Source organism: Elephantulus edwardii, unplaced genomic scaffold (assembly GCF_000299155.1).
Source record: "Elephantulus edwardii isolate Elephantulus edwardi_28Jun2011 unplaced genomic scaffold, EleEdw1.0 scaffold00149, whole genome shotgun sequence".
Lineage (NCBI taxonomy): Eukaryota > Metazoa > Chordata > Mammalia > Macroscelidea > Macroscelididae > Elephantulus > Elephantulus edwardii.
In genome coordinates, this window is record NW_006399899.1 from 5,136,747 (window position 1) to 5,157,334 (window position 20,588).

The 20,588-nt window shown below is 39.6% G+C and overlaps 1 protein-coding gene across 5 annotated transcripts in view; it reads right to left on the bottom strand.

Moving 5' to 3' along the window:
• Nucleotides 1–18,135: 18,135 nt before the first annotated feature.
• Nucleotides 18,136–20,588, bottom strand: part of GRIA1 (glutamate receptor, ionotropic, AMPA 1) — a 548,752-nt gene continuing 546,299 nt past the window's right edge. The window contains exon 16 of one of the 5 annotated variants that reach the window (XM_006894738.1): nucleotides 18,136–18,719. In XM_006894738.1, the coding sequence (XP_006894800.1) occupies nucleotides 18,519–18,719 (201 nt within the window). In that variant the 3' untranslated portion in view covers nucleotides 18,136–18,518. The remainder of the gene's footprint in view (nucleotides 18,720–20,588) is intronic. The other 4 variants (XM_006894741.1, XM_006894739.1, XM_006894740.1 and 1 more) reach the window with 4 other exon arrangements.

Consider the following 20,588-nt stretch of genomic DNA (forward strand, 5'->3'; position numbering starts at 1 on the left):
TATGAAGCTAAAGCAAAGAGAAACTTTCCACAATCAGATTTCTGGGGTTTACTTTCAGTGAAGTAAAGAAAGTACCAGATCCTGGGTCAAGAGGTTCATATTCTAGTCAACCTCAGCTATGTGACTCTATAAGATTTTTCAATTCTTCAAGCAGAAAATACCAGAAAGATATCTATCTGTGTTTTGTTTATTATGCAAAGACTGTGTAGAACATAACAAGTTATGGCTAACATTGAGAAGAATGGGAATTGCAGAAAACTCAATTGTGTTTCATGTGAGAACTATACATTGGCCAAGAAGCTGTTGTCTGAACAGAGCAAGGGAACATTTCTTGTTATCATTAGGCACCATCAAGTAGAGTATGAAACACAACATGGTTTAAAATCAAGAAAGATGTGCATCAGGGTTGTATCCTTTCTTTCTTCTTACCTATTTATTTTGTCTGTTTAATAAATCACTCAAGAAGCTACACTTTATGAAGAAACATGCAGTATCTGGATGAGAAGTACACTCATCAGCAACCTGTGTTATGCAGATGACACACTTTGCTTGCTGAGAATGAGGGGGACATGAAACACTTCCTGTAGAAGATCCAAGACAACAGTCTTCAATATGGACTACATCTCAAGATTAAAAAAGAAAAAAAAAATTCTCACCTCTAGGCTAATAGGAAATATCATGATAGATAGAAAAAAGATTGAAATTGTCAGTATTTTAATCTTCCTTGGATCCATAATCAAACCCATAGTACTAGAAGTTGAGAAATCAAAAGAGATGTTGCTTTGGAAAAAATCTGCTGTCAAGGACCTCTCCAAGGTGCTCAGGAGCAATGATGTCAGTTTAAAGACTAAAGTACATCTGATTCATGCCATGATCTTTTCAATTACCTGCTTTGTCTCTGAAAGGTGGAGAATGACAAGGGTGACAATAGAAGAATCAATGGCTTTGAGTTGTGGTGTTGAAGAAGAGTACTGACTATCCCATGGACTGCCAAACAAACAAGCAAATATGTCTTTGACAAAATGTAATCAGGGTGGTCCTTAGAGGTAAAGATGGTGAAACTTCTTCTCACATACTTTGGGCATGTTGTTAGGAGAAGTTAGTCCTTGGAAAAAGACATCAAGCTTGGAAACATGGTTTGTCAGCAGAAGGCAGGAAGACCCTCAATGATACGGGTTAATGCAATAACTATAGCAAAAGACTTGAGTATATCAGAGACAATGAAGATGGTTGAGGATAGGGCAAGGTTCAGATCTCTTGTTCATAGGGTTTCTCTGAGTTGCATTAGACTCAACAAGTACATAACAACAATATAAGTTCCAGGTTTTCTTCATAAAATGGGTGTCACATCACTGTTGTGAACATTGTTCAGGATATTGCTCTCTATTTGAGAGGCAGTAGTTGTGAAAGAACTTTGTTTTTACAGCTTGCAGAATTCTGTGCCAATGTGAAAGATTATTATTACAGGGGAACCATGACTCTAAACCAAAGAATCAAGTGGCGTGAACAGAATTCTGTGTATGAGCCAAAGCAGGAGAATAGACTTTCCAGGGACTTGTGAAACTACTGAAATGCAGCTTAGACTTTCTGCCTTGGATTTTGGAATTATTTGCCTCTATTGATTTTCTCTGTATGCACTCTCCATTTACCTATGCAGTCTCCCTCAAGTCTTCCTGGAATTTATGCATTGAGTGCATTTCTTTTCATCAAAGGCAACCCATTCAATGGCAAGTTGATAGCCAACTGCAGGTGGCCAGTCTGCTGGAGAACAGAAATAAACATGAGCAATAAAAGTTATCTTTCCTCCCCCAAAATGATTGAAGGCGAGAGTGCAGGGAGAAACTCTCTGCTAATACACTCTTTTCCAAAGGATGAAGAAAATAAAATTTTATGAACAGAAAGGCACCCCTTGAAGGCCTTATTTACTGCTTCCTTAATACCAAATCTTTTTTCAGAGAGCTTTCAATTATTTATGAGTTAACACTCACAACCCCCCAGGAGACAGGTTAGCAGGAAAGCATTATTCTGTGACAGCAGAGGGGAAAACGGAGGCTGACAGAAGTCAGATGGTGACATTGCCTGTCTCAATGCATGCAGATGGATTTGGATAGAAAAAAGTTCGAAATCATTCAAACCAGTTTGAAACCATTTGCTAGCCATAGCAGCACTGGTTAGAATTCAATTACTGGCTTTCATTTTCTTAATTAGTTATTACATGGTTCATTAGCTGGCTATTAATTGATAAGTTCAAACTTTTTGTACATACTGAAGACAGAAATATAACTCAAAGGAACTTAGGTCAGAGAGGCCACTCATTAGCTTGTCACTAGGAAGTCTATGTCAGAGCTGGCCTCTGGAACAACAGGATCCAGGAATTCAAATGATGTCAAAACACATTCTCGTCCTCTTAAATCCAGACTTCAGTAAGCATTTACTGCTGCTCTTGTTGCTGTTATGTGACATTGAGTCACCTGCGACCCATAGTGACCCTATGTACTGCAGCTATGAACACGATCCTGTCCTGAGCTGATGTCACTGGCTCCAACACATCAACTCTCATTTCTCCAGTCACTGTATCAATCCATCTCATCCTGGGTCTTCCTCTCCTGTGCTGTCCCTCCACCCTTCTAAGTATGATGTCCTTCTCCAAGGACCAGTCTCTCTAGGCCATGTGGCTCCAGATCCAAGAGGATCTTAAAAATCCTAGCCTCCAAGGAGAGACATGGTTTCACCCTCTCCAAGACAGACCTATTTGTTTTCTTGGTAGTGAAGACTCTTCTTAGAATTAAAATTAAGACATTTTGCATGGATTTAGCAGTAAGACCCCCTTCTCTCTCATTTACACTCTCATTCATTGCTGTTGAGTGGGAAATGACTCATATTTGACCATCCGGCAGGTTTTTGAAGCTGTAAATTGCTGGGGAGGAGATTGTCCATTTTTCTCTCTCAGAGAAACTGATGGAGCCCAACTGTCAGAGTGGTATAGTCTTTGGATTAGTGGAGACTTAACTCAAAGTCCCCTGGACTGCGCCACCAGAAGTCACCTTTCAAATTAGATTTTTTTAAAAAAGTCCCAAGAAAGTATGTTAATTGGTAGACTTTAAGTTAAATTATCACATCCAACCTAATCAATGTGGCAAGGTTAGGAAGAGACTATATATAATTGTCTGGACTAGTGGGAGGACAGAGCCTGGTACTGAGGTTGGCCCCAGGAATCAAGGGGATATCAACTGTCTTGTTTCAATTAACAGATGAAGGCTTAGATGTGCTCAGCAGTCTATGCCTAGAAATTTGGAATATAGCTCTCTGGCCAGCAGATTAGACAAGGTCTATATTTTTCCCATTTCCAGGAAAGGTGATCCAACTGAATATGGAAACTGTCAAACAATATAAATAATATCACATGCAAGCAAAGTACTGTTGAAGATCATCCAAAAATGGCTGGAACAGTACATAGATAGGGAACTACCAGAAGTTTAAGCAGGATTTAGAAGAGGCCATGGCACCAGCGATATCATTATTAATGTCAGATGATAGTGGCTGAAAGTAAAGAATACCAGAAAAATGTGCATTTGTGCTTTATTGACTATGCAAATATATTTAACTACGTGTATTATTACAAGTTTTGTCTGACATTGAGAAGAATGGGAATGCCAGAGCACTTAATTGTGCTCATGTCAAACCTATACCTGAACCAGGAGGCTGTATGCAAACAAAGCAAGGGGACATTGCATGGTTTAAAATTCAGAAGGGAGTGTGTCAGGGTTGTATTCTCTCTCCATACTTATTCAATCTGAATGCTTACAAAATTATTCAAGAATCTGGATTCCATGAAAAGAAATGTGGCATCAGAATCAGAGGGAGATTTGTCAATAACTTGTGTTATGCAGTTGACACAACCATGCTTGCTGAGTGTGAAGAGGACTTGAGGCACTTCTTGCAGAAGATCAAGGAATGCAGCCTTCAGTATGGATTGCATCTCAATGTCAAGAAATCAAAGATTCTTACCACTGGAACAATAGTCAATATCATGGTGGATGGAGAAGAGATTGAAACTGTTTACAACTTTATCTTGCTGGATCCACAACTAACACCCTTCGTACCAGCAGTCAGGAGGTAAAAAGATGTATTGTACTGGGAAAATCTGCAGTTAGAGACCTCTTCAAATTATTGAGGGGTAATGATATCAGTTTGAGGACTAAGGTATGTCTGATTCAGACCACAGTCTTTCTGATAACTTGCTATGCCTATGAAAGCTGGACAATAAATAAGGACGAAAGAAGAAAATATGATGTCTTTGAGCTGTGGTGTTGGAGAAGAGCACTGAACATCCCATGGATGGCCAGAAGAACAAACAAATATATCTTGCAGAGGGTACAGCCAGTGTGATCTTTGGAGGCAAAAATGATGAGGCTTTGCCTCATGTACTTTGGACATGTTGTTAGGAGAAGCTATTCCTTCGAGAGGGACATGATGCTTGGAAGAGTGGAGAGTAAGTGAAAGAGAAGAAGACCCTCAACCAGGTGGATTGATGCCGTGACTGCCACAATGGGCTCTTGTGTGTCAGGAAATGTGAGGATGGCACAGGATAGAGAACAAGGTTCAGACTTTGTGTTCATAGGGTTGCTATGAGGCGTATTTGACTTGATAGCACCTAACATTTACAACAACTGACCTTGGGCAGAACAATTAGAACTAGGTGATTAAAAGGTGGTAGGAGCAGTGCCCCAAAGAAAGAGATGGCCAGACAACCAATATCCATAAATTTCTAATACTAGTATTTCACTTTTTCTTTCCTAGTGACTTTCCAGTGACTGAGAAGTTAGTTTCTGTTAATTTATACATGGTTTATAAACAGTTCATTATGTTGATTACTCAGTCAAATGAACAGCTTCTTTTATTTTTCCTCTTTAAATGAATTTCAAGTGAAAACAGGCCCTCCAGGTCACATAATAGCTTTTTTTGAAAGAAAAAAACGAAATGAAATTTTTTTTCTTCTGATCATAGTTTCAGAAGCAGGAACGGCATCCAATTCCGTAATAGCTTGCCTCTGGAAGCCCTATGAACCTGGAGAGAGGATGAAAGACACCCAAGCATTGAGGACTCTCCTTCATAGGGTCACTAAGAGTTGCCTGCGACTCGACGGCACTTAACGACTATGACCATGGTCATAGTTTCAGGACAAGATGAGGGGAAAGATGGTAAGCTATTAAATTTATCTAAAATATCTAGATAATGAATCATTTTCTGTCAAATATATTTTTTCTTTTTAGAATGCACATCCAACCTCAAGCTTCTGCTGTCTTCTCATGATTTTTTGTTGTTATTGCCGTTAAGCGTTGTCAAATTGGAACCAGCTCATAGCTGATCTTCGAGCAGGTTTTCAGAGGTTATAAATTGCACAGGAGATTGTTCATCTTTCTCCTATGGAGCAGTTGATAGATTTGAACCATCTGGCCTGGGGTTGGCAGTGCAACTTCTTAACCACTAGGCCACCAAAGTTCCCTTGACTGCTTTTCAGATGTATATATTAAAATAAAGCCCACAAATTTCTGTCAATTTAATTCCTACTCATGACAATCACCTGTGTGTAAGAGTAGAGCTGTGTATGCATTTCCAGGACAGTTCCGGATAGTCTGAAATCTCCAACCTCTGAATTAGCAGCCTTGTGTATTAACAGTTTACTGACTAGGGACTCCAGCCTAAAATAAGGGCTTCTTGATTATATAATCACACCATGTACATGCAACATCATCTAAATGTTCCTTTTTAATTCTTTGCTTATCTTGCTGGCTCTATGAGGAGAAACGTGATGTCAGCATTGGCGGAAGATTCATCAACAATCTGTGTTATGCAGATGACACAACCCTGCTTGTTGAAACTGAGGAGGACCTGAAGTGCTTGCTGCAGAGGGTCAAGGACTGCAGCCTTCAATATGGATTGAGGCTCAATGTCAAGAAGACAAAGATTCTCACCACTGAGCCAATTGGCAGCATCAGGATGGATGTTGAAGAGATTGAGATTGTTCAGCTTTAGTTTGCTTGGCTCCACAGTCAACACCCTTGGCACCAGTAGCCAGGAAATTAAAAAGATGTATTGCCACGGGAAAGTCTGCTGTTAGGGACCTCTCCAAAGTACTGAAGAATGATGGTTTATCTCTAGAGACTAAGGTGTGTCTGATACAGGCCACGGTCTTTGCAATCACTTGTTATGCATCAGAGAGTTGGACAATGACTAGGGAGCATAGAAGGAGAATTGATGCCTTTGAGCTGTGGTGCTTGAGAAGAGTATTGAGGGTACCATGAATTGCTGGGAAAACAAACAGATTCATCCTGGAAAGGGTCAAACCAGGTGGCTCCTTGGAGGCAAGGATTCTGAGGCTCCGTCTAACATACATTGGACATGTTGCAAGGAGGGACCGGTCCTTGGAGAGGGACATCAGGCTTGGGAGGGTGGAGGGACAGCGCAGAAGGGGAAGGCCCTCTATGAGGTGGATTGATTCAGTGACTGGGGTAATCGGGATGGGTGTGTCAGAGGCAATGAGATTGGCACAGGATAGAGCAGGGTTTAGGGCTGTTGTACATAGGGTTGCTATGAGTCGCAAGCAACTTGATGGCACATAACAACAACAACAACGACAACAACAATAACATCTTGCTCTGTTTCCACCCTGTTCTTCAAGTTCCCACTGTTTCTAACAAAAACTGTTTCATATTGAGACATCTTAAAACATACAGTTAAGCATAATTGAATTGTGCAAATCATAGGCCTTTCCAAAGGCATTGACAAAGAAATTTATCAAACTTAGTGGAATGAAAACCTTTGTCCTGGATAAGAGATTTTCAATCAAAGAAATATTTTCAGTTGAGTGGAAATTTTATCAAGATCCTGAAGTTCCACAATATATGTATTTGCTTGCTTTATGTATATTTGAGATTTGACCTGGCTACAGTTTTTAACTGCCTCTCTCTAAAATTCATCTTATTTAGCTGTGGTTCAGTTTTCCCAGCTTTAATACATGGCCCTCCAGCCTGTTTTTAATTGTTTTTGGTCAAACATTCTTCTAGATGGACCTGGTCTGTCCACTTGCTGTACAGAGATAACTCGTGGTTGCTGTGAAGCTGAACACTGAGACACTGATGTGTGAAATGGACAATGGTTACCCATGGTGGACAGTGTTTGGTGGAGCTCCCCGATTAAAACAAGCTTGGAAGCAGAAGTGATATCCACTTCTGAAATAGCTTGTCTCCAGAAACCCTATGAATGTGGAGAAAGGATGAAAGTTAAACAAGTGTTCAGGTCTTTCATTCATAAGGTCGTTATGAGTCACCTATGCATGGGCATCACTTAATAACAACAACATAATGAGAAAAAAGCTAGTTACTTTAGTATTATACTTTGTTTTTATTTGTTCAAAAAAGGAAATGTTACAATTCTATCCCAGATGTGTTGAGTCAGAAACCACATTTTAGTAAGTTCCCCTGGCGATTTTGTGTAGGTCCTTAGGTGAATTCATATAGATCACTGAGTGACTATCCACTGAAAAATATTCTGATTCAGTATGTCTGGGGCAGAAAGGCAAATTCTCAGCAGGTAGTCAAACTAGATAGAATAAACTGGTTTGAAATACTGGCAATCAAACCAGCTACAGTCAACCTTTAAGCTTGTTTTAGTATAAGAAGGTTCTTTGTTACATGTAAAGTACTCTGGACTTTCATTAAGAATAATTTGTTTCTAAGTCGAAAAGTCGACTTCCCCTCACCCCTGCCCCAGGAACTTAGAACTTGGCAAGTCGCTCACTGTTAAATTCTGAATGTTATGTGAATATGTTGAGTCACTTTAGAGTTTCAAGAAGGCTTCTTTATTTAAAATGTTGTTGTTTGTTGTCATTGGATTTGTTCTAATTAATGACAACCACAAGTGTTACAGAATAGAATTGTGATCTATGGGATGTTCTTGGCTGGAACCTTTATAGAAGCAGACTGACAAGCCTGTCTACTGCTGTGGTACTCCTGTTGTTAGGTGCCATCAAGTCAACTCTGAGTCACAGCAACCCTTTGAATCGTAGATCGGAACCTTGCCCTATCCTTCACCATTTTCATGATCTCTATTATACTGAAGTCCATTGTGGTCATCACCCCCATCAATCTATCATGTTGAGAATCTTCCTCTCTTTGCTGACCCTACATTCCCCAGCAACAGTACAATGTGTTAAAAAGTGCCATTTACTTGAGCACAACTCATAGCAATTACATGAACAACAAATTTGAATTCTGTCTTATCGTGCACCATCCTTATCATCCCCAACACATTTTAGTCCATTGTCACAGATATGAAGCCATATCATAGAGGGTCTTCCTCTATTTTGCTGACTCTCTACTTTTCCAAGCATAATGTCCTTTGCAACGAATCGCCTCTCCTAACAACATGTCTAAAATATGTGAGATGAAGCTCTACCAACTTTGACTCCAAAGGATATTCTGTACCACAAGTCAGGTTCAAACTACCAATTTTTTTAGGGTAACAGCCAAGTACAAAACATATAGATGGATAAATCAATACTACATTTCATCTAGTATAAAAATCTCTCATTCATTTATATAAAATATTAAGCAAGCAGAAACACTAATATTTAGTTATAAATATAGTTGAGCATTTCATTAAACAAGTTAATTCCCAGCAGAGAACAGATGTTCAACAATGGCAGTGGTTACCATTATCACTTTGTTATTAATATACACGATTTTGTCACATAATTTCTATAGCTTGCTGTTTATGGACTAGTTCTGAGTGTTCATCATCCTTTAGGCATTAAGGATGTTCTACTATGCCGTAGCTTAAACTTTTCTGATTTTAGTTTTAGTTAGGAAAAAACCCAACTCACTTCTGTGGAGTTGGAACTGACTCATTGCCAATCTTCCAGTGAGATTTCAGAGGCTGTAATTTGCATTTGTAAAAGGAGATTGACTATTAGAAGTTGAAGAAGACTCGTCAACAACCTGCTTTTTGCAGATGACAACCTTACTTGCAAAAGGTGAAGAAGATTTGAAGCACTTACTTCAGAAGAGCAAAAACTATAGATTTCAATATGAATTACATCTCAACATTGAGAAAATGAAAAGCCTCACATCTGGGCTAATAGACAACTACATGATTCATGGACAAAAGATTGAAGTTGTAAATTATTCCCTTTTGCATAGATCCAAATCAGCATCCATAGTTATAGCACTCAAGAAATCAAAATGTGTTGCATTGAGAAAATCTGCTGTCAAGGACTCATTTAAAATACTAAGTAAATAGATAGGGTTATAGTTTAAAGACTAAGGTGACCTGGGTCCAAGCCATGGTATTTTTAATGGCTTCCTATGCATCTGAAAGTTGGACAATAAATAAGGAAAGACCAAAGAAGACTGTGGTGTTGTCAAATATATCATGGACTGCCAAAAAATGAAACAAATCTGTGCTGGAAGAACTGCAACCAAGCTGCTGCTTAGAGGCAACAGTGTTGAAATTTCATCTCACATACTTTGATCCTGTTATCCAGAAAGGCTTGTCTTTGAAATGGATTAACACATTGACTGTAACAAAAGGCTTAGCATGACAGAGATTGTGGGAACGGCACAGAACAGAGCAAGGTTCAAATCTGTTGACCATACCATCATCGTGAATCGTATCTGACTGGATTGCACCCAACAACAGCTTCAGTGGATTGTCCTAAACTCAAACGTATGTTTGCCTCAATTGCTCATCTTTCCTACTAGTTCACCTAATTAAAGATTTTTGTCCCTTTCCTGTTCAGCCTCATCTTGTTGTTAGGTGCCACAGAGTCAAATATGACTCATAGTGACTCTATGAACAACAGATCTAAACCCTATCTTATCCTGTGCTATTCTCACCATCTCTGACATACTCGAGCCCATTGCAGCCACTGGGCCAATTCATCTGATTGAGGATTTTCCTCTCCTTTGTCAACCTTCCACCTTTCCAAGCATGAAATCTCTCTACAAGGAATTTGTTGTGTCTTTGCTTTCCTCCAAACAAGCCCAAAGTATGTGAAGTAAAGCTCTTTTGTCCCCAAGGAACACTCCAGGTGCACTATCTCCAAGACATAGCTATTTCTTTTTGGAAGTCTATAGGATATTCAGTAGTGCCTTTTTCAAATACCATAACTCAAAGGCACTAATTCTTCTGTTATTCTTGTTCATTGTCCAGATCACAAATGCGTAGGACTTGATTGAAAGATCATAGCCTGTCCTAGTATCACCCATATCCTGAAGTGATTAGTATTGGCCTGTTACAATTGTGTAAGACAGAGCTTCTTAATGAAGACTATAGATATTTTGGGTCAGATAGTTATTGTTGTGAGAATTTATTTGGTGCATCACAGGATGCTTAGTGGTATCCTTATCCTCATGAAACTAAATATCTATAGCAGTTCCAACCCAATGTAGTTGTGACAGTATTTCCATATAGTGCAAATTTATTCTGGAGTGCAAAATTTCATGGTTGAGAACCACTGATGCACTCCAACAACCATAGATCTAATAGGTCTCAGAGATCAATTGGAGTAACACTCATTCCTTCATTTAACAAATGAGGATGTTTAAACCCAGAAGAGGGAAAAGACTTGCCCAACATCACAGGGGAAATTGGCAGTGATGTAGATAACAGACTTCATATCTTTCCAATCTTGTTATGGCTCTTTTCCTTAGTATGGTGATATTTCTTTTGGAAATTACCAAGATAAATAATAAGACAAACCTAGACTTGATTAGAACCCAGGCCAACCCACTGGCTGACAGTATGGCCATTGATCCTGAACTTCTCTAAGCTTTCATTTCCTCCTTTGTAAAATGGGGTTTATACATATTCAAGAAACAGAATTGTTTTGAGGATTAATTTAGATGTATATGAAGCCCCAGCATGCTACCTGATATAGAGTTGGTGTTGATACTGAACAAATGCTGATTTCCTTTTTCCTTGAAGTGTTAGAAAAATGGCAAATATAGTATCAAGGAGGAAGAGCTGGATTTTTCTCCAACAAGATTCAGAGAGCACATGAAAAAAAGAGGCTAAAGGATGAAGTATTAAAATTCAGGTGATGGAATTTGGTGTCTGTCGTGGAAATAGCCAAGTAGTTTTCCAGTTTGGAAAATAACTGGCTGTGTTGAAGGTTGACTCACTTGACAAAGTTGTGGGGTTTATTTTTTAACTTTTCCTGAGGTACTTCTGTGGTGATTTTCTTCTCTCTAATGTGTCTTTGCCTTCCTCTAGCAGGATGTTAGAGTGTTTTACTATTACAAACACACCTAAAGGGCAAAGGAGTGTTTAGAGCTTAAGCTGGGGATAGTGTCCTTTCCTTCTTTTGTAATAAATTAATATAATGACATTTTCTTCCTAAAAGGCCCTGGAGTTTGATTATCTTATTCAGCCAAGACTCTTATGTAGGTTTTGTGTGGAATGTCATGAAATGCTGAGAGGTTCAATCCCTGTTCAGCCTTCAGTCTTTGTCTCTGGTCTCCTTCACAAGATATTCTTTTCACAATATAGATCCTACCCATAATGAAAAGAATGGAAAAAGAAGACTGAAAAATTTGACTAATACAAGTTACCCAGGTTCTTGCATTGGTCTGGCCAGTGACAACATCCCTAATATAGTATTTTTTTCATTTTCAAAGAAATTTCCCCAACTATTTTCTTTGATCTCAAGATGATCTAACAGTTATCAGGACTGTTGGTACACCATAATAACCTATGTATTATTAATAAAATAAACAATAATTAGCAAAACTAACTATGCCTGCATTCTATCTCAGAACAATTAAATAAGCATTTCTGGCTCTGCTGTATCTTGGATGCTGATAATTTTTTAAAAGACCCTTGGTTGATGCTCATGTGTTGTAAAAGTCAAGAATACTGCCTGTTTTGAGGCCTGATGTCCCCATTTCTTTGTTATGTATAGTGACAATCATGCTAGTCAATTTGGCAATGGTTAAAAGAGGTAGATTATCCAATCTATAGGTTGAGCAAATGATTTGAGAAGCTGGGCCATGTAAGGAATAGCATGGGATCAGGACAGGAAGAAGACTCCTCAAAGACCTACAGTGTACCGATGATACAATCTTGCTGAAAGTTGAAAAGGACTTGAAACACTGATGAAGATCAAAAACTATAGTCTTCATTATAGGTTACACTCTAACATAGAGGAAAACATAAATCCTCACAAATGGACCAATAAATGATATCATGCTAAAAAGAGAAAATATTGAAGGTGTCATAGATCCCATTTTACTTGGATCCAAAACCAGTGACTATGGAAGCAGCAGTCAGGAACTAAAAAGATACTACCTGGACAAAACGGCTGCAAATGACCCCTTTCAATGTTAAAAATCAAAGATGTGATTTTGAGGACTAAAGTGCACCTGACCCAAGTCATGTTATTTTCAGTCATCCTCATAGACATGAGAAAGTTAGACAATGAATAAGGAGGACTCTCAGAGAAGAACTGATGGATTTTAATCATGATGCTCATAAAGATAGAATACCAGAAGAAATGTGGGGTCAAGATTGGTGGATGATTTATCAACAATCTGCGTTATGCGGATGACACAATCCTGCTTGCTGAAACTGAAGAGGACCTGAAGTACCTGCGGCAGAGGGTCAAGGACTGCAGCCTACAATATGGATTGAGGCTCAATGTCAAGAAGACAAAGATTCTCACCACTGGACCAATTGGCAGCATCAGGATGGATGGTGAAGAGATTGAGATTGTACACAGCTTTAGTTTGCTTGGCTCCATAGTCAACAGTCTTGGCACCAGCAGCCAGAAAATTAAAAGGCGTATTGCCATGGGAAAGTCTGCTGTTAGGGACCTCTCCAAAGTACTGAAGAGCAATGGTGTCTCTCTGGAGACTAAGGTGCGTCTGATACAGCCTATGGTCTTTGCAATCACTTGTTATGAATCAGAGAGTTGGACAATGACCAAGGAGGATAGAAGGAGAATTGATGCCTTTGAGCTGTGGTGCTGGAGAAGAGTATTGAGAATACCATGGACTGCTAGGAAAACAAACAGATTTGTCCTGGAGAGGGTTAAACCGGGTGGCTCCTTGGAGGCAAAGATTCTGAGGCTCCGTCTAACATACTTTGGACATGTTGTGAGGAGAGACCGGTCCTTGGAGAAGGACATCATGCTCGGGAGGGTGGAGGGACAGCGCAGGAGGGGAAGGCCCTCTATGAGGTGGATTGATTCAGTGACTAGGATAATCGGGATGGGAGTGTCAGAGACAGTGCGATTGGCACAGGACAGAGCAGAGTTTAGGGCTGTTGTACCTAGGGTTGCTATGAGTCGCAAGTGACTCGACGGCACATAACAACAACAACAACCAGAAGAATAAAAAATATGTGTGAAAAGAATTACAGAATGTTTCTTAGAAGCAAGGCTGGAGAGAGAGTTCATCTTTCATACTTTGGATGTGTTACCACAGGGGACCGATTACTGTAGAAGAAAGTAATAGTTGGTAAAGAAGAAGATACGTAAAAGAATGAAAGGCCCTCAACAAGATTGACTGATACAGTGGCTGATGGAAGGAATGTAAGCATAATAAGCATGAGGTAAGACTGGACAGTGTTTCTTTCTCAATTAGACCCAACTGCATGGCACTGAACAACAACATTAACACTGTACTTGCTTCTCCCCTGAAGTGCATACTTCTGTGCTTGTGGTGACACCTTGGGAAAGTAACTTTTAAAATAACTTTAGTTTTCATATCTGCAAAAAGGATTAAGAATAGAACTCTATAGTCATTCTTTCCTAGAGAGCCCAGTAGCATTTGGTAAGGAAAGAATTTATGATACATATATGATTGTCACTTAATCAGGATACATTAAGTTGATTTTTTACATTATATCAGAGAAAGGTATCCATAACCATTTATGGATATTTCCTGATCGTATTTTAGTACTTTTTAGGATGTTTCTGACTAAATAGCCTGAAAAGGACTATCCATGTTCTAAGAGAAAATATCAGGTGACCTTGTCTTTTTCAGTCTGTTTCCCCTCTATCTTGCACATGGATAACATTCAGATAACAGTGTTGTGCACGATGGGAATATGGGATGGAAGGAAAACCAGAGGATATGTATTTCTTTCTTTTTTTTTTTTTCTTAATGTGTGTACTGTCAAATCTGATCTGACTGGTACAGGAGGAGATTGTCCGTCCTTCTTCAACAGAGCATCTGGTGGATTCAAACCGCGCACCTCTGGGATTGCAGTGCAGCTTCTTGCCACTAGGCCACCAGAGCTTCCCGAGGATATGTATTTCATCTTTCATAGTTTTGCCATCACCATGTCAGAGGCTTGTACTAACTCTACAGACAGAGTGTTTCTACCATGGTGCTTCTTTGATAATTAGTTAAATCTATTGCCTTAGAATTCCCAGAGCTAGTCCTGGTTTTACCATCATACAAAACGATATCTCCATTTCCCCCATGTTAGCTCTCTGGATATTTTCAGGTAGCCATGATGGTAGTTGTCCAGACAGAATCAACCATTTCTCATGAGACCTGATTTTCAGTCCTCTCCTCTACCTATTTATCTTGGTCCCTAGCCTGCACCTAACTTTGTGATATTGCAATGAGTAAGATAATGAAACTTTCTGGCATAGGGCATAATGTGTGAGGCTGCTAATGGAAAGGTTAGCTGTCCAAATCTACCAGCTTCTCTGAGGGAGAAAGATGGGCAGTCTCCTCCCATAAAGAGTACCTCAGAAACCTGATGGAGAGTTGCTTTGAGTCAAAATCAACTCAAAGGCAGTAGCCTGATAAGTGAGACTTTTCTTCTTCTAAGTCATTGTCACAATTTATAAGATAGGAGACAGTCAGTCAGTGGTGACCTCAGATGTTGTACTCATTATGGTCATTGCCAAGATTATTTGATAGTAAAGTGACAGAGGTCAGTTTTTTTCGAGTGTAAGCTGGTTTGAAGTTTCTCCACTGAGAGGTACCTCAGATACTTCTTGTTACTATGTGACATTGAGTTGATTTGATCTCATAGTGACTGTATGTGAGTTAGTGCAACTACCCTCATAGAGTTTTCTAGACCGTGAGGGTTACAGAGGCAAGTCACCAAGTCATTTTCCTGTAGAGTCACTGCACAACCACCAGTAAGAGCTCTTTCATACTGAGCGTGAGTCAATCTCTGTTAGTAGCTGAAGTGGGTGAGAATGATTTCCTTTTCCCAATACTTCCTACCACGGTAGTGCCTGCCTAAAATGCCACTGTTAGAGCACATCCATTTATTTTACACCTCTGGCTCCTATTAAAATGCAAAGTTCCTTGGGAAAGAAAACACAAGAAACTGTTCTTAATCTGCAATCTAAATGTCAACTAGTGTCAAATCCTTTATAGAAAGTCCATCTTGCTTGAGGGGCGAAAGTGTTCAGGCAAGAATGATGGTGGCATATTTTAAAGTCCATGGCTATATTTATTAGCCTCACTTAGATTTGGTGCTGGCTATAACTGTCCACATCACAGATTCACCTAGATTTTAGTTTGGGGGACATATGAGAGACATTCCTTAAGAGTCATTCAGCTCCCCAGAGACACTGTAAGAGCTGCAAATCAAACTTTGTTCTCTGCGTGATTGGAACTGTGTCCTTTGACAACCTAATACCATTCTTTGCTTATTTTTTATTGTTGTTGTTATCCTGTTTGAGTGAGTTATACACATTGATTTAGTTCAGCTGAAGGGGCTGGTTTGAGGGTTGCTTGTCAGTGAGGCACTGTGGTGACCATTACAAAACCCACCAGACTCAGACTCACAAAGAATAACAGTCTCTAGGGCCCCAGCTTCAGGAATGGCACCAAAAAATGGAATGGACAAAAATGAAAATTAGATAATGGATCCACAGTGATTTAATTCTCGGTGATATTTTCATTTTATGCAAATTAAGGAAAATCAAAACCAAACCTAACAAACAACCCTGTCTATTTGAAATAAAAACAGGAACCAGAAAAATATTGTGTTTGATCAAGCAAAAATCCATTCATACATCTTCCAAGAGAGTTAAAACAAATATAGATGTTAAATAAAAAGCCCAGGTACCAAAGAACAAAATTTAATGAAAGCCAGAACTGTTAAGTATGGATTCCTGTTGAGAAAAACGTCAATCTCTTTCAGAGTTTTCCCATTGCTCTATTTTTAAGAAAAATGTAGTAAAAATACATAATACAAGTTAAATTTTTTTTCTTGCTTTTTCCCCCCCTTTGCCCCTCCATTGATAAAAAGCATCTTCGGCTGGAGTCTTGGACCCCCACATAGTATAGACCCTCATTTCTAGCAAAGATAGTCTTTCATTGTCAGATCATGTTACAGGTGGGCTCAGTGGCTGGAGAGGTACTTTACCAGGCCAAAGGCAAAAAGGTCTTTGAAGCATGTTGATAATAGGGGGTTGTTTCCAACTCTTCCAAAATGCAGACTCCCTAATTCTGGGGCAAACTAGATTCTGCAGTGGGAAGCTAAGGGCTACGAAATATCTGCTATCTGTGCAAGGGGAGGGGTTGATGTGGGGTGAATTAGGTGATAGTAGTGAAAAACGATGATCCACTTTGAGGGTCCTAGTTTATGTACCATGTCCATATTGACTCATGAGTGACGGAACAACAACACTTGAGTTAACAGGGTGAAGCTTTTGATTTTGTGATGGATCTTTGTTGTGGCTGATGGAAGGAGAATGGGAGAGACACAGAGGTGGTGTGTGTCCACTGAGAGAATTCACAGATGAAGCCAATCATGCTGCACCTATCCTTAGGTAGGCGCCAAAACCTTTAGCTTGTTGATTGCGAATGATAACCCTTAGCAGAGAAGACCAGTTAGAAGTGGAGGGTAAGAGAACAAGCCAGTGTATGGTTAGCAATAAAAGCTAATGACATGTGGCACACACTGATTCATGCACCTAGGAGCGTGACTGCTGGAGAGCTGGAAGCCAATGGCACCAAGAATGAGAAGTGGAATTTCCAAGAAAGCTATATACCAAGGAGCCCATACAGCCTCTCCAACCAAATGTACAGCCAGCTGAGGCTTCTCTCCATGAACCCTGTCACTTCTCTAACCCTGCTTTTGATCAGCTTTACAGATACAATTGTAGGTATATTGATTCCAGTCATTAGAATAGAATGTCCTCTTCAGCAATCTTTTGGTATTCCATTGTCATCATCAAGTTGATCCATATCCCTTTTTGCTTTCAAATAATTCCACCTTGGGCATCTTGCTTTGTAAAGGATAGATTGTTATCTGGCCACATGCTAAATTAACAGTCTTTCTATTGATACAAAAACTCAGCTTGTTTGTGTTAGCAAAACCCTAAGCTTCATATTTGGCCCCTCAAATTTAGGCCAGGGTACCAGATGGAAGCTCTATTGCTTGTGGGCTTTGATGAGGCTTTGTCTTCTGAAACTCCTCCATGACCTTTTGCACTTAACACAACATTTTCCCCATATTAGAGGCTTCTGAGGAGAAAGAAACTCCACAACAGGATGCACCTATTCAAAAGTCAAAGTGAAAGAAAAGCAAGAATCGTGAGTGATACCTTCCTGGCCATCAATAGTTCTCAAGTCTCTACTTGGTCCAGGAGGCCGATTGCCACCAACGTGCTTTTGGATCTCAGCACAGCAGAAGGACACACAACTCAGGACTGAAGTTGACACTGAAGAATCATACTGATCCACATGAGACTTACGGAAGGCTCCTACACATGACAGGAAGCGTTTCCAAGCCTTTGGGTAGTAACTTCATGAGTCCTTTGACTGCACATTTACCTTTACCCTCTCCAGCACCTTCTTTCTGGGCTGCTTCTCACGAGCAGTCTCAATTCAGTGTTCCCGCAGTGCCCTGTCTAGGGAAGGCAGCCCATTCTTCTAACAACAACATCTGTCTCCACAGCTTGGGGCTAAGTAGTGGAGGGTAACTTGAAGAGTCTCCACAGCAGATTAGTTTGAAGGTTGCATTGTTTCCCCCTTTTACTTGTTTGTAAGGTGGAATGTATTTTGAATCTTGGAAAACTGAAGAGAGATGGGTAGGGCGTTTGGAGTAAGTAAGGAATCTAACAGAACCTGCAAACCATTGATATTAGTAAGAAAGAAAATTGCACACACTAAGACACATTAACAACCAAATTAAAAGAACACAATACAGGCTCCTCATTAGTGTTCCAGTGACTCCATTTTCAGAGACACAGACTCCATTAGACAAGGTTACTCTCCTCTTATTGCAGTACAAAGTGTTACCATCCTCACTGAGCAAATAAAATGGGCAAATGAACATATTAAAAAAAAAAAGGAAAAGGGACAGCAACATTATTGTTTAATTCTTCAGGAAAATCTGTTGAATCATCCTCCTTGTGGTTGTGGTGGTTGGTGGCGGTTGTGTTTCATTTTGTTGTTGGTTTTGGCACTGAAGGGTTTGGGATTGGGCTTTTAGGGGGAGCCTGAGCCTGCTCCTCAAGGGGTATCCGTCTGCTCCAGTTACAATCCCGTGGCTCCCAAGGGCATCCCTGAACTGTGGCTCATGCAGGGAATTGATTGCATGGACTTGGGGAAGTCGTGACTGACCACCCGGCCATTCTCTCCACTGCCGTTGCCGCTGGCTCCTGCCCCACTGTTCCGGGGCAGGGTCGATGTCCGTATGGCTTCGTTGATGGATTGCTGTGGAATCAAACAGAAACCCTTTTGAGGAGGACCGGGGGTTCTTCCCCGAGCCCTTTGCAATTATTGACAAGTAGAAGGAGTCAAAACTAGACCTGAAATGTCAACCCAATTATCCTCTCTATCCAACTCCTTTCCTAACCTGCTCTGCTTATTCCTTTCCTAATGCTTATCTTGATTTCCCATGAACCCGGAAAACTGCTGTGTGGCTCTGGGGTGAGCATCTTTCTCCTCACTGAAGTCTGCTGGCCTACGTGATCTCTAAGATCTTTTCCTCATTCTATTATCAACGATAACACATACAGCAACAGGATCACATGAAGCCTCTGGGAATTGAATGAAAAAAGGTGGAGTCTAATTCTGCATCTGGCATTAACTAATTGTATGACCCTGGGTATATCTTCTTACCTTTCTAATAAAAAACCTCAACCATATCAGTTGCCATTGAGTTGAGTTGATTTTGATTCAGAGTGATTGTACGTATTTCAGAGTAGAACTTTGATTTATGGATTTTCAAGGCTGTGACCTTTCAGAGGGTCACCAAGTTTTTCTTTCAAGGTACCTCTGGTTAGATATGAACAATCAACTTTTTTGTTAATAGCCAAATGTTCAACATTTTGTTTAACCTTTTGCATGACCAGGGATTTCCCTTACCTCTCTAGACATTTTAAGATTGCCACCTCAGTAAAATATGATGGCTTATGCACTTAGAAAATTTTAAGAACAAGAGTTGTACTACTGACTGAAAATGTTTTTTTATTTCATTTTTTAAACTGGAAGCATATTATCACTGGGTTAAGTGAAAAATTACACTTCCATTATTTCAATAAAAATCCTGTACTATTTCCAGCAGTATGTGTTAAGGGAATGAAGGGTTTTTAAAAAATATTACAGTATGTAAAATGTAGTTGTAAAGGAGTATGTGCTAAAGAAAATGAGAAGAAACTCTAAAGGTCATTGTCTATAAGTCAACTGCTTTCAATATACATAATGCTTTTAGATTGACACACCAGCTACCGAGCTTGTACTTTCTAGAATATTGAGATTCTTGGACTGAAAAAGACTCCACCAATCACCTCATGATCAGACAAGTTAAATAGAATATTCAAACTACAAGCTGGAATTAAATTCCTATCCAATTATACAAGAGGAAAGGTCTTTCCCCCAAAGTTCTTTCGGAGAAAGAAACTTAATGACATGAAATGCAGACCCTTATCTATTCCTGTTCACCTATAACTTTCCATTAAGCAATAATCGTGGGTGATTTTTATTGTTGGTTTTTTAAATTTTGGGTTTTTTGAGGTGAGGCCTGATGAAGGGCTTAGCTATGAATGGAGATATTTCTTCTTCAAAAGTCAACCTTATCTGTCCTTCAAGGCTTATTGCATTCTCATTTCTTTTTCTGAAGACTTTCTAGACTATACAAGCTTACTGAAAGGCTATCCTCTCTCAGCTAGTATTGCACATATATCATTATACATTTTCTTGTAATAGTTCTGCTTGAGGTATCTAAGTTTTTATCTTTAAGAGAGCTCACCAACTGCAAGAAGGCAAGGACCATATCTTAACAATAAATACTCACATGTTTTTCAGGTTGCCCCAGATAGAGATAGATGCTTAACAGATATGCTTGAGTTTACCTATGAAAAGTTCATGCCTTTCTTCTTTCCATACTGTCATGATTCTAGTGATCAGAGACTTTAGTCAACTGCTTATGGCAATTCAGAGGAGCTTTGACCCTGTGTTCGCTCTTTCTTCTTTACTATGCTAGCAGTGTCCTCTTACTACTGTAATGCTGACAGTGTTTCCCAATTTTATTTCCTTTTAAAATTCCATGATTCAGACAGATTTACCCCATATGATGCTCCACCTACACAGGTTCTGTCTCCG